Genomic DNA, 12,689 nt, shown 5'->3' with positions numbered 1-12,689 from the left:
ACACATTATGTAGCCTTTTCAGATTGTTGGTTGTTGTTTTTTTTTTCACTTAGTAACATGCATCTAAGATTCCTCCATGTCTTTCCATGGCTTGATAGCTCATTTCTTATCAGTGCTGTGTAACCATTCCATTATGTGGATGTGCACGGTTTATCCATTCCCCTAGTGAAGGACATCTTTATTGATTCCAAGTTTGGGCTATCATGACTAAAGCTGCTATAAACATCAATGTGCAGGTCTGTGTGCAGACACAAGCTTTCAGCTCCTCTGGGTAAAGACCAAGGAGCATGATTGCTGGATCATACGGTAAGAGGATGTTTAATTTTGTAAGAAGTTGTCAAACTGGCTTCCAATGTGGCCGTACCAGCAGTGAATGAGAGCTCCTGTTGCTCCACATCCTGACCACCCTTTGGTGTCACCAGTGTTTTGGATTTGGGCCATTCTAATAGGTTGTTTTAATTTGCACTTCCATAATGACCTCTCATTTGAGCATTTTTTCGTATACTTACTTGCCATCTGTATAGCTTCTTTGGTAAGGTGTCTGGCTTTTTGCCTGTTTTTTTTTCTTTTGCCCATTTTTAAATGGAGTTGTTTGTTTTCTTGTTAAGTTTTAAGAGGTCTTTGTATATTTAGAATAATGATCCTTTATCAGAAATGTCTTCTGCTCGGGGGCGCCTGGGTGGCTCAGTCGTTAAGCGTCTGCCTTCGGCCCAGGGCGTGATCCCGGGGTCCTGGGATCGAGTCCCACATCAGGCTCCTCTGCTAGGAGCCTGCTTCTTCCTCTCCCACTTCCCCTGCTTGTGTTCCTTCTCTCGCTGGCTGCCTCTCTCTCTGTCAAATAAATAAATAAAATCTTTAAAAAAAAATGTCTTCTGCAAATATTTTCTCCTATTTCTCGTCTTGTTTTCTTTACAATGTCTTCCACAGAGCAGGAGTTTTTAGTTTTTCAAAATTTAATTTAAATTCTAATTAATTAACATATAGTATAATATTGATTTCAGGAGGAGAATTCAGTGATTCATCACTTACAATATTAACACTCAGTGCTCATCATAACAAGTGTCCTCCTTAGTGCCCACTACCCTCCATCAACCCTCAGTTTGTTCTCTATAGTTAAGAGTCACTATAGTTATGGTTTGCCTCTCTTTTTTTCCCTTTCTATATGTCCATCTGTTTTGTTTCTTAAATTCTACATATGAGTAAAATCATATAGTATATTTCTTTCTCGGACTTATTTCACTTAGAATAATACACCCTAGCTCCATCCATGTCATGGCAAATGGCAAAATTTCATTCTTTTTGATGGCTAACATTCCATTTTGTGTGTGTGTGTGTGTGTGTGTGTGTGTGTAGACCACATCTTCTTTATCCATTAATCAGATGATGGACATTTGGGCTCTTTCCATAGTTTGGCTATTGTTGATCATGCTGCTATAAACACCAGGGTGTGTGTGCCCCTTCGAATCTGTACTTTTGTATCCTTTGGGTAAATATCTAGTAGTGCAATTGCTAGATCATAGGGTAGTTCTATTGTTAACTTTTTTTTGAGGAACCTCCATACTGTTTTTCAGAGTGGCTTGCATTCCCACCAACAGTGTAAGAGGGTTCCCCCTTCTCCACATCCTCGCCAACATCTGTTCTTTCCTGTGTTGTTAATTTTAGCCATTCTGACAGGTGTGAGGTGGTATCTCATCGTGGTTTTGATTTGCATTTCCCTGATGATGCGTGATGCTGAGCATCTTTTCATGTGCCTGTTGGCCATTTGGATGTCTTCTTTGGAAAATGTCTATTCATGTCTTCTGCCCATTTCTTAACTAGATTATTTGTTTTTGGGGATGTTGAGTTTGATAAGTTCTTTATAGATTTAGGATACTAACCCTTTATCAGATATGTCATTTGCAAATATCTCCTCCCATTCTGTAGGCTTTTAGTTTTGTTGATTGTTTCCTTCGCTGTGCAGAAGCTTTTTATCTTGAAGTCCCAATCCATTTTTGCTTTTGTTTCCCTTGCCTCCAGAGATGTGTCTAGTAAGAAGTTGCTATAGCCGAGGTTAAAGTGGTTGCTGCCTGTGTTCTCCTCTAAGATTTTGATGTTTTCCTGTCTCACATTTAGGTCTTTCATCCATTTTGGATTTATTTTTGTGTATGGTGTAAGAAAGTGGTCCAGCTTCATTCTTCTGCATGTGGCTGTCCAGTTTTCCCAACACCCTTTGTTGAAGAGACTTTTTTCCATTGGATATCCTTTCCTGCTTTGTCAAATATTAGTTGACCATAAAGTTGTGGGTCCATTTCTGGGTTTTCTATTCTGTTCCATTGATCTATCTGTGTTTTTGTGCCAGTACTATACTCGCTTGATGACTACAGCTTTGGAATATAGCTTAAAGTCCAGAATCATGCCTCCAGCTTTGTTTTTCTTTTTCAGGACTGCTTTGGCTATTTGAGGTCTTTCGTGGTTCCATATAAATTTTAGGATTGTTTGTTCTTGCTCTGTGAAAAATGCTCATGGTATTTTGATGGGGATTGCATTAAATGTGTAGACTGCTTTGGGGTAGTACAGACAGTTGAACAATGTTCTTCCAATCCATGATCACGGAACGTTTTTCCATTTTCTGTGTCATCTTCAATTTCTTTCACAAGTGTTCTATAGTTTTCAGAGTAGGAGTTTTTAGTTTTAATTAAGTGCAGTTTATCAATTATTTCTTTTGTGGATTTTACCTTCAATGTTGTATGTAAAAAGTCATCATCATACCCAAGATCATGCAGATTTTCACCCATGTTATCATCCAGCAAATCTGTCACTTGCTTCTATTTCTGTGAGGTTGTGTTGCCTGTTTCCCCAAGAAATCATAAAAACCTTGAGGTTTTAAATCTCTGTATTCTCCACAGCACCTTGCACACAGTAGACACTCAACAGAATGATGGCTGAACAGGCTGGTTTACCAATAAGGAAAAAATGAAGGATCCATAATTAGAGGCTACACTATCTTTCTGGCCCCAGCTCTCATGGGCCCACCGTTCTCACTGTACACATGCAGGTAGAAAGATAATGACTAGCAGCCACAACAAAACTGTGAAGTCCCGGGAGCCTTCTATAGACCCACCCTCCCTTTCCTGTGACCTTGACACACAGTGGCCTCCATGGTTTCCTCATCTTTTTGCTTGGTAGCTGTCCAAAAAAGAAAAAAAATTCATATGTGCTTGGAATAGAGCTTTTTTACAATAATGATTGCCAGTTTCTTTTATGTCATGAAAGGATTTTTCTCTTACAAAGGAAATGAGGGGCATTAATAAGTAGACGAAGAAGGATGTTAAGAGAATGTTGCTCTGAAATCATGCCATGCCTAACACTAGTCCTGGGGATATGGGGCAAGGTCTGGGTCTATCCCCTGAGATGTGTGTGTGTGTGTGTGTGCACATGCGCAAGAAAGAGAGACAGAGACATCAGCTAAGAGAATACTATTAATAGTTAAAAGATTGGAGTGTTTACACAGTGAGAAGAGAAAAAAAATTTAATGAGCTGTCAATATAAAAATGATACTAATTACAGTTACTTAGTAGAACTGCTTGCCATTTCTAGCAGATTATCATGCAGCACCATAAGTACATAAGTCAGTGATTTTTAGACCCTTCTTCAAAACATGGGTTTCTGTGGCAATGCTTCCAGGGCCCCACCACCTCCATTCTACCTGAGGCACTCCTCCTCATCTACTTACAAGATTTAATTAGAAAGAAAGTTTCACCGAAGATGAAGAAAAGAGAAGACGGACCAGAGGCAAGGAGGGAAGGAATCTGTAAATCACTGACATGAAAGATTAAATCTAGGCTAGATAAGCGTGTGACTTGGATCAAACTTTTTTCTCCAGCTCTGAAACAAAAGCAGCACAATAAGAGGGAGATGGTTTGACCAGACACTAAATGCATTACAAAGCCTTGATAATTAAAACAGTATGGCAGTGATTCTTGAGGGGACAGATTACTAAAAGAACAGAATCGAAAGTACAGAAATGGACCAAAACATGCACAGCCATTTGGTAAGAAACGAAGATGGCTTATGAAAGAAAAACTGCTGCTCTGAGTTACGAAATGATCCTTGACAGGGAGACAAATGAGAAATCTCCTGAATTCTTGGAAGAATTACGCTCTGAGTGGGGCCTTTATTTTTTCTCCTTCTACCCATGGTGTCGGGTTTGCCTGCACTAAACTAAAATAGAGCATTTGCCGTAACCGTGTCTTCCTTTCCCAAGTCAGATGATTTGGGGCAGCTGGACAGCAGGCTGAGTTCCTGCTTCATTAAATCTCCGTTCACCCAAAAGTCCTTCCAAGCTGCCCCATTCTGGCCCTCCTGCCTCAGGCTCCACGTCCCTCCCACTGTGGGGACAGCTGTTCTGGGCAGTGAAGTGGAGCATCTTCAGAGGCCAGAGACCCTTCCCAACCCTCACGCAGGCCAAGGCCCAGATACGCGTTAAAGCAGAAAGCAGCTCTCCTGTGCGGCGACCGCTCTGCCCAGCTCCCAGCCTCTGACTTCTGGTTGGCCTGGAGTGCCCTGGGGTCACCACAGATTTTTAAAACTCCCCAGGTGTTTCAAGTGTGTGGCCAGAGTTGAGAATGACCGCTTGAAATTGTAAGGTTATCTTTCTTTCCATAAAGCGTGGTAAATCATTCTCGGATGATGCGTGATTAAATAAGATGATGTATGTGGAAGCACTTGGAAGCTACGTCACTACCTAACTGGCATCCACTGGCGGCATCAGAACCTTCAGGGTGGGGCCCACGGGCTGAAGGAGAGGAGGCTCGCAGCCTCTTGAATGCTCACATTGTCGCTGCTGTTCAGGGACCCGTTGTGCTGGGTGACACGTGCGCAGGACCGGCCTTTGGTTACCTACGTTGGTTTCAGGTGGATCGACCTCGGCCATGTTTTTTTTCTAACAACTCCATTGCGGCCAACGGCAGAGGCTGCCGCCGATCCCCAGTGGGAGCTCAGGTGAGCGGGCTTCGTGAGCCAAGCAGGCGTCCCTGCTGCCCAGCCTGCGTCTGAGGGTTGTCACTGCCTCTTTCCTCCTCCAGGACTGTCCCTCCCCGCAGAGCACAAGTGGACACTGTCTGTGACTAGCCACCCGCCCCACCCCTGTGTCTTACTGCCGGAAACACCACTTAGCTGTTCACACTGCCTTGTGAGGCACCTCTTAAAATTTTCTTTGCAGCCAACTTGGTAATATGTTGTAGTTTTCCATACTCTCTGCTCTCCTCTCTCTCTCAAATAAAATCTATAAAAATGCATACATATATAAGCACTTTAATGCACCCTATGTTCATAGCAGTGTTATTTACAATGGCCAGGGTATGGAAGCAGCCCAAGCGTCCATTGATAGATGAATGGATAAAGAAGACGTGGCATATATACAATGGAATATTACTCAGCCATAAAAAAGAATGAAATCTCGCCATTTACAATGACATGGATGGAGCTAGAGAGTATAACGCCAAGTGAAATAAGTCAGTCAGAGAAAGACAAATACCATTTGATTTCACTCATATGTGGAATTAAAAAACAAAACAAATGAGTAAGGGGAAAAAGAGAGAAAGAGAGACAAGGAAACAGAGTCTTAACTATTGAGAACAAACTGCTGGTTACCAGAGGGGAGGGAGTGGGGGGATGGGTGAAAGAGGTGATGGGGGATTAAGGAGGGCACTTGTGATGAGCACTGGGTGCTGTATGGAAGTGCTGAATCACTATTTGTACGCCTGAAACTAATACTACACTGTACGTTCACTGGAATTAAAATAAAAACTTTTAAAAATATATAAGACCTTTATTTTTATTCACTAGTTCATATGTCAGTTTTTTGGTTTTGTTGTTATTGTTGAAAGCTTTTTCATAATAGTCGACTTTGGTATCCATAATTTGTTTCATTTACCCGTTAAATACAAATAAACCAGTGGTCAATTATACACTGAATTTTATAAGTTTCAATCTTACTTATAAAATAATTTTGGTTAAAAACTACCACATATGCTAAATGAAGGAGGCGATTAGATTTGAATCTCTTAGAAAACTCACTGTTAGTAATAAAGCAGTTTCCCAATTCGTCACTTTACTCAATTATCCCCAGTCTGCCCTTTGGTCCTCCATGGTCCTGGGTCAGAGCTAAATCTGAAGATTGGGACCCCAGGGCAGGGGCCCTCAAGGAGAAAGCTTCCCAGACCTCCTGCTCTAGACTGAATGTTTGTGTCCCCCCAGAATTCCAATGTTGAAACCTACCCCCCCCCATGTGATGGTATTGGGACGTGGGGCCTTCGGGAGGCGATGAGGTCATGAGGCTGAAGCCCTCAAGAATGGGATTAGGGTCCTTATAAGGGGACGAAGAGACCAGAGCTCTCTCTTTGCACCGCATGCTACAATGAAAAGTCAACGGTCTGCAAGACCGAAGTGTCCCCTCACCAGAACCCAGCCGTGCTGGCGCCCTGATCTCAGACTTCCTGCCTCTAAAACGGTGAGAAATGCACATTGTTGTCTGTAAGCCACCCAGTCATTGCTACTTTGTTCATTCAGCCCAAACTAAGACACCGCCTAAGTTCTCTTAGGCCCGGATGTCAATTTTGAGACTGTATCCATGTTCTTCATTTGTGCAGTTTTACACCTTACTCTCCCTAACAGGCCTGTGCACGCTCGTGAGCAGGGACCAGGGCAGCCCCTTCTCAGGTGCCCCCGTGAAACTCAATACCTTGTTGGGTACAGGCGAGGCTGCCAGTGACTAATTCTCTAACCCAGAGGCGGCTTTATTACGAAGCTGAAGACACATAAGCTCCCAGGACCCCTTTAAAGGCCCTACGAGGGCCCTAGTCGTGTGTTCACCCATCACAGGTATTTGTAAGATTTGCAGATAATGCAACCTATGCAATTATAAATGCATGATACGTTTTTAAATGGGAATTGTGAGAAATAGTGTTTTTCAAACACAAACCTGTAGTGAGCAATATTACAGTGGGTATGTTCATGAAGCTGAATCTTTTCGCATCCTATCAGCAATAAATTCTGACCAACTACTAGAAAACCGAACTTTCTGTTCTCTCTATAGAAAATCTTACAGGGGCGCCTGGGTGGCACAGCGGTTAAGCGTCTGCCTTCGGCTCAGGGCGTGATCCTGGCGTTATGGGATCGAGCCCCACATCAGGCTCCTCCGCTGTGAGCCTGCTTCTTCCTCTCCCACTCCCCCTGCTTGTGTTCCCTCTCTCGCTGGCTGTCTCTATCTCTGTCAAATAAATAAAATCTTAAAAAAAAAAAAAGAAAGAAAATCTTACAAACTATGAAAAGACGAGCATATGCAATAATGTAGGAACAGTGTTTTATAGAGGCATGTCAAGCAGTTAATAAAAAAAGAATTTCTTCTGGACTTTTTATGGTATTTATCAGTGTGCAGTAAAGGGTTAACTCAACAGATTGAGATTGTTCAAACCCTGCACATTCCAAAGAAAGACTGGCCCTTTAAGGGCTCCTAGGAGAGAATTCTAAGCCTTGGAATATCCTGAGAAGAGGTGGTTTTTAAATACCTGAGGCCTTGGGCCACATTCTGTCAGTGTGAACAGATAGTTTAGGCTAATAGTGAGACTGATGGTGAATGCCTGCTTGTGTGTGTCCGGAGCCCAGGGCCATACCCTATCAGTGTGACCTCTAGGGGGCTGGAGACTGAGTAGCTAAGGTCAGCTGCATGGGAGCTGCTTGCCCGTGTGACTGATACGAACCCTGGACACAAGTCTTAAGTGGGCTCACTTGGGTGGTGACACTTCGCAGACGCTGATGTGCATCTTGCATGGGAGAATTCGGTGCTGTCCGTGCAACCCCACTGGGGGAGGACGAATAGGAGCCTGCACCTGGTCTCTCCCGGACCCCACCCTCCGTGCCTTTCCCCTTTGCTGATTTTCATCTGCATCCTCTCACTGTAATAAACCACAAACAGGAGTGTAACTGCTTTTCTGAGTCCTTTTAGCTTATCACGGAGCCCGAGGGGTGGTCCTGCAGACCCCCAACAATCAGCTTTTCGAATTTGCAACTGCTATGATCTTTTTCATTCTCCATGGTTATTTTCCTATCTAATCTTGTATTCCTCGTATTGTATTTCCCCAAAGAGGGACCCCAAAATTGCATAATGTTCGAACTCTACAAAATGTGGGTCTACCCTTAAGTCCTCGTTCTCGCCTCTCTTGGGCCTTTTCTCATGCGAACACCTTCACTTGGGGAGGAGTCAGCTGAGCCAAGGCACCTGGAAATTTCCTACTTCCTTTAGTTCTGGGCCAGAACCTTGCCCTCCCTCTGCCATGCCCCTAACACCTCACACACAACTCTGTTTTAGTACACATCCCATCATACCATCATTACTTACGTTACAGACGCGTGTGTGTCTGCCTCACTAGGCCGGGCAAGGCCTGGCTCTGTCGTTATTCCCTCTGGAAGGGAGGGGAGACAGAATGAGTTGAGGCATCTGGCAGAGGTAACGTGGTGAGTTAGAATTTGTGTTTATCACCAGATAAATGGGGGTTCGGGGGGGCTCAAGATCTATCAGCTGTGAGGGGTCAGGCAAGTTTACCTCTCTCAGCGTCCCACTCTCCTTGATGGAAAATGGGTGACGTGCCATTTGCCTGAAAGGCCATCTTGAACACTGAGTAAGAAGATGCAGATGAAAACGTAGCCAGCAATCTGAGTACGAGGCTGGAACGAGGTGCCCTGAACTCGAATGTCAGTTTCCCCACCTACTGGCTCGGGACTCTGGCCACCTCCTCAATGTCTCCATTGTGTAATGGAGACAACAGTGCCTTCCTCACAGGGTCATTGTGCTGATTAAGCGAGCTAACCAGTGCCTGGCTCGTAGTAAGGGGTCAGTAAATGTTGAGCTACTGTTAGACGCTCAAGGAAGGCTAATTCCTTTCTCTTTCGTGGCATGCACAGCAAGGAATAAATCTGTTCATAAACTCCGGCATTTGTGGTTATTTCCTCTAAATAAATATGATCCTGTTTGTGCCTCCATCCCACTCCCACTCACGGAACAGGTAGGAAATTCAGCCTCAGACATGTGGAGAGCTTCTCCCACACCCATACCCAGAGGTGTTGGGTCAGAAGAGGTTCCAGGTACCAGTGACTGCTTCCTGTGGGTACTCCAGAGTGCAAGCTCTTTGGACACGCTTGGGAAGAGTTCCTGACATGCCTTTGGTGGTCCCTGGCAGTCCCACCTGACCCTTTGGGCAGCAGCCATGAAGGGGTACTGGGTCACCATCAGAAACCCACTGTCCTCTCTCCCTGGCTTGGAAGGCTGTCTTAAGTCTGGGTGGGAAAACCATCCTGACCACCCCAAGAACCTGCAGCAACAGTCCCTACAAAGGGCTGCAGGCTAGGTAGCTTCCTAACTTAGCACGAACGCCCAGAGGCTGGCACCTGCTGCGGTGTGAGGGAAAGATGGAGTAAAGGGAGAAGGAAAAGGAACCGGAGCTTCAGTGTGGACTCCTCCTGCTCCCCCCATTCCTGACGGCAGGAGGCTTTCCACCGCAGCTAGGGCTCTCTCGTGGACACGGGGGTCCCGGGACTCATCAACCTTCCCTACAGCAGGTGACTGGGCCTCGGTGAGCTGCAACTTCCTACAACCCTGCAGGTCCACTCACCTACTCACTCATTCCAGACGCTTATCCTACTTCCAGGCACTACGGTTCTTAGCCCCGGCTGCCCCCTTGGAATCCCCTCTCTACCTGCTGCCCCCCCACCTGGAGCTTTTAAAAAGTGCCCATGCTGGACCCCCATTCCCCAGAAATTGACTTAATCAATCGGTCAGAGGTGGAGGCCCAGTCACAGGTTAATTCTTAAACGCTGCCCAAGACTTCGATGTGCAGCCGGGGTTGGGAACCACAGGGTTGGAGCTGGTGGATGAAAAGGGTGAACTTGCACTGTCCTTCGGCACCCACCTGCCACTACCTCCTCCCGAGCGCTATGTAGGATGGTTACTGCTCCTCCCAGGACAGCAGGGCCTGATGGGAAAGGTCTTGGGTTGGAAGTCAGTTTGGAGTCCTGTCTGACCTTTGGTGAATTGTCTGTAGTTTAGTTTCCCTTTGGAAAATGAGAGAGAGGAAAAAAAAAAAAAAAGATTTTTACCCTGTATGCCTCATGGGATTATGAGATATAGCCCTTTGGGGATAAAAAAGTTATAGAAAAGGGGGCGCCTGGGTGACACAGCAGTTAAGCGTCTGCCTTCGGCTCAGGGCGTGATCCCAACGTTCTGGGATCGAGTCCCACATCGGGCTCCTCCGCTATGAGCCTGCTTCTTCCTCTCCCACTCCCCCTGCTTGTGTTGCCTCTCTCGCTGGCTGTCTCTATCTCTGTCGAATAAATAAATAAAATCTTTAAAAAAAAAAAAGTTATAGAAAAGGCTATTTTTTTATGTATCTCCAATAAAGTCAGTACCTTAACACAGGAAATATGTTTTAATATCTTTACCTCTCCCCAAAGCTTATAGCAATCTTACCTGTAAGCTGTGAGAATTGCAAAGAAAAGAAACTGGTGGTGGTTTTGCCAGATTAATAAAAGCAACAAAACGTAAGCCTGGTCCTAGTTACAAAATAAGAAAAATGTAATACCTTAGTATATCCAAATATATCCAATTAAAAATATGCTAAAGAGCATTTGGTTGAAAACCAAACTGATTTTAAATTAGGGACTCAAACTGAAATATAGGAGCTCATGCTAGCAAATACTTTCAATGGCTTTGGTTTCATAATTTTATCAGCTTTTGTTGCTTCACTACTGTTACTTATTTTGCTTACATTTGTGGTCCTCTTTAGGAGAAAAAAAACGTGACTATTTGGCCTTAATTAGGGGCCTGGCAAATGAGAACCATTTATTCTAACCTGAGATTAAAATAATCAGGTAATTCTGCTCCCCTCCATAAACTGAAAGGGAGTGATAATAGTTCTTAATGGGTGCTGGGTATTTGCTCTGAGGCTTTCCCTGTATTTCAATCCTCCAAAATGACAAACTCAAAGGTAAAGTACTCGAGTCCTCCTCGTTTCGCACAGGATGAAGTTGGGATAGACAGTACTTCAGTAACTTTGCCAAGATCACACAAGTAGTGAGTGGTGGAGAGGGACACAGAATTTGAACCCAGGCGAGCCTCAGAGCCGACGCTCTTCACCACCACCACTACCTGAGGGTCTGGCCAGACTCTGCTCAGTTCCAAGTGACAGGAAGCAGCTCATGCAGCTCCCATTCTGCAGAGACCTCATCGCAAACCACAAGCCTTTCTTTGTGTTTCTACTGATGTCAAAGGATAGCATCGTTCCCCATGCTGGCGAGCACTACTAACAGAGGTATTTTGTGTTAATTATTCAACAAACATTTACTGAGTGCCTTTCAAAGCACTGAGGGTAAAAGAGCAAAGGAGGCAAGGTCCTTGCCTGCAAGAGGTTTACCTTCTGGTGAGAGAACAGGTAAGTAGATAGCTGTCTGTCCTTGGCAGCAGGATAATGGCTCCAGGGGAGGGAAGCACAGGGTGCCAGGAGAGCTCCTGAGAGAGAGTTGGACCCAAAGCTTGGAAGGGCAGGGATTGTTGGGGTTTTCCTGGAGAAGTGACCCTTCACCTTGGCTGCATATTAGAAACACCAGGAAGATTTTAAAAGATTGCCAAGTCCAAACCACAGGCCAGACTAATCCATCAGAATCTCTTGGGAATTTTTAAAAAGCCCCTAAAAGAGCAGCCTCTAAAAGAACAGCATTCCTATCCCCTGGGAACTTGTTAGAAATCCCATCCCAGATCTACTAAACCAGCTTTCCAGGGGATTCTAACACAAACTCGAGTTTGAGCAGTGGGTTGAACAGTGGTTCTCAAACTTAAACAGGCATCAGAATTGCCTGGAGGACTCCTTTAAATACATTTTGGTTTGCAGAGCCCCAGAGGCCTCACCCCCAGAGTCTTGGTTCAGTCCCAGTTCTGACCGATTCCCAGAGTGCACACTTAGAGAACCACTGCCCTAGACAAAGGGATGGCCAAACTGGAATCTGAAGGGTAAGCCAGCAAAGTGAAGAGGGTGAAGGGATGGAATGAAAACATACTGATCACTCCATTGCATTTTTCTATTTTATTTCTACTCTTAGTTTTTTCCTTTTTTTTTTTTTTTTTGACTTAGGATGCTAGTCTTATTCTAGCTTTATATGGATGTTTGTCTCATTTTCAGCTTAGCTTTTTTTTTTTTTAAGATTTTATTTATTTATTGGACAGAGAGACACAGCGAGAGAGGGAACACCAGCAGAGGGACTGGGAGAGGGAGAAGCAGGCTTCCCGCTGAGCAGGGAGCCTGATGCGGGGCTCGATCCCAGGACCCTGGGATCATGACCTGAGCAGAAGGCATACGCTTAATGACTGAGCCACCCAGACACCCTTAGCTTTTCTAATATACATCTTTGAAGCTACAAACCTTCAAGTATTACTCTAGCTGCATCCCAAAAGTTTTGATACACCGTGTTTTGTCATTCAACTCTAAATACTTCCTAATGTCTAATATGATTTCTTCTTGAACTCAGGAGTTATTCACAAGTAGGTTTCTTAATTTCCAGACATAGAATTTTTTTTGCATTGACTTCTCGCTTGATTGCATTGTGGTCAGAGAACATACTTCTGGTATTTCAACCCTTTGAGATTTGAAATTTATGGCCTAGTC

The 12,689-nt window shown here is 44.5% G+C and overlaps 1 protein-coding gene across 1 annotated transcript in view; it reads right to left on the bottom strand.

Moving 5' to 3' along the window:
• Window positions 1-747: 747 nt before the first annotated feature.
• PIAS2 (protein inhibitor of activated STAT 2) overlaps window positions 748-12,689 on the bottom strand; it is a 117,010-nt gene continuing 105,068 nt past the window's right edge. Inside the window, exon 14 of the mRNA XM_087869842.1 lies at window positions 748-831. Coding sequence (XP_087725968.1) covers window positions 763-831 — 69 coding nt within the window. The 3' untranslated portion in view covers window positions 748-762. The remainder of the gene's footprint in view (window positions 832-12,689) is intronic.

The sequence above is a fragment of the Ursus americanus genome, chromosome 19 (genome assembly GCF_024610735.1).
Source record: "Ursus americanus isolate L20-20 chromosome 19, mUrsAme1.1.p, whole genome shotgun sequence".
In the NCBI taxonomy this organism is placed as follows: Eukaryota; Metazoa; Chordata; class Mammalia; order Carnivora; family Ursidae; genus Ursus; species Ursus americanus.
This window is presented reverse-complemented; position numbering and strand designations above follow the sequence as displayed.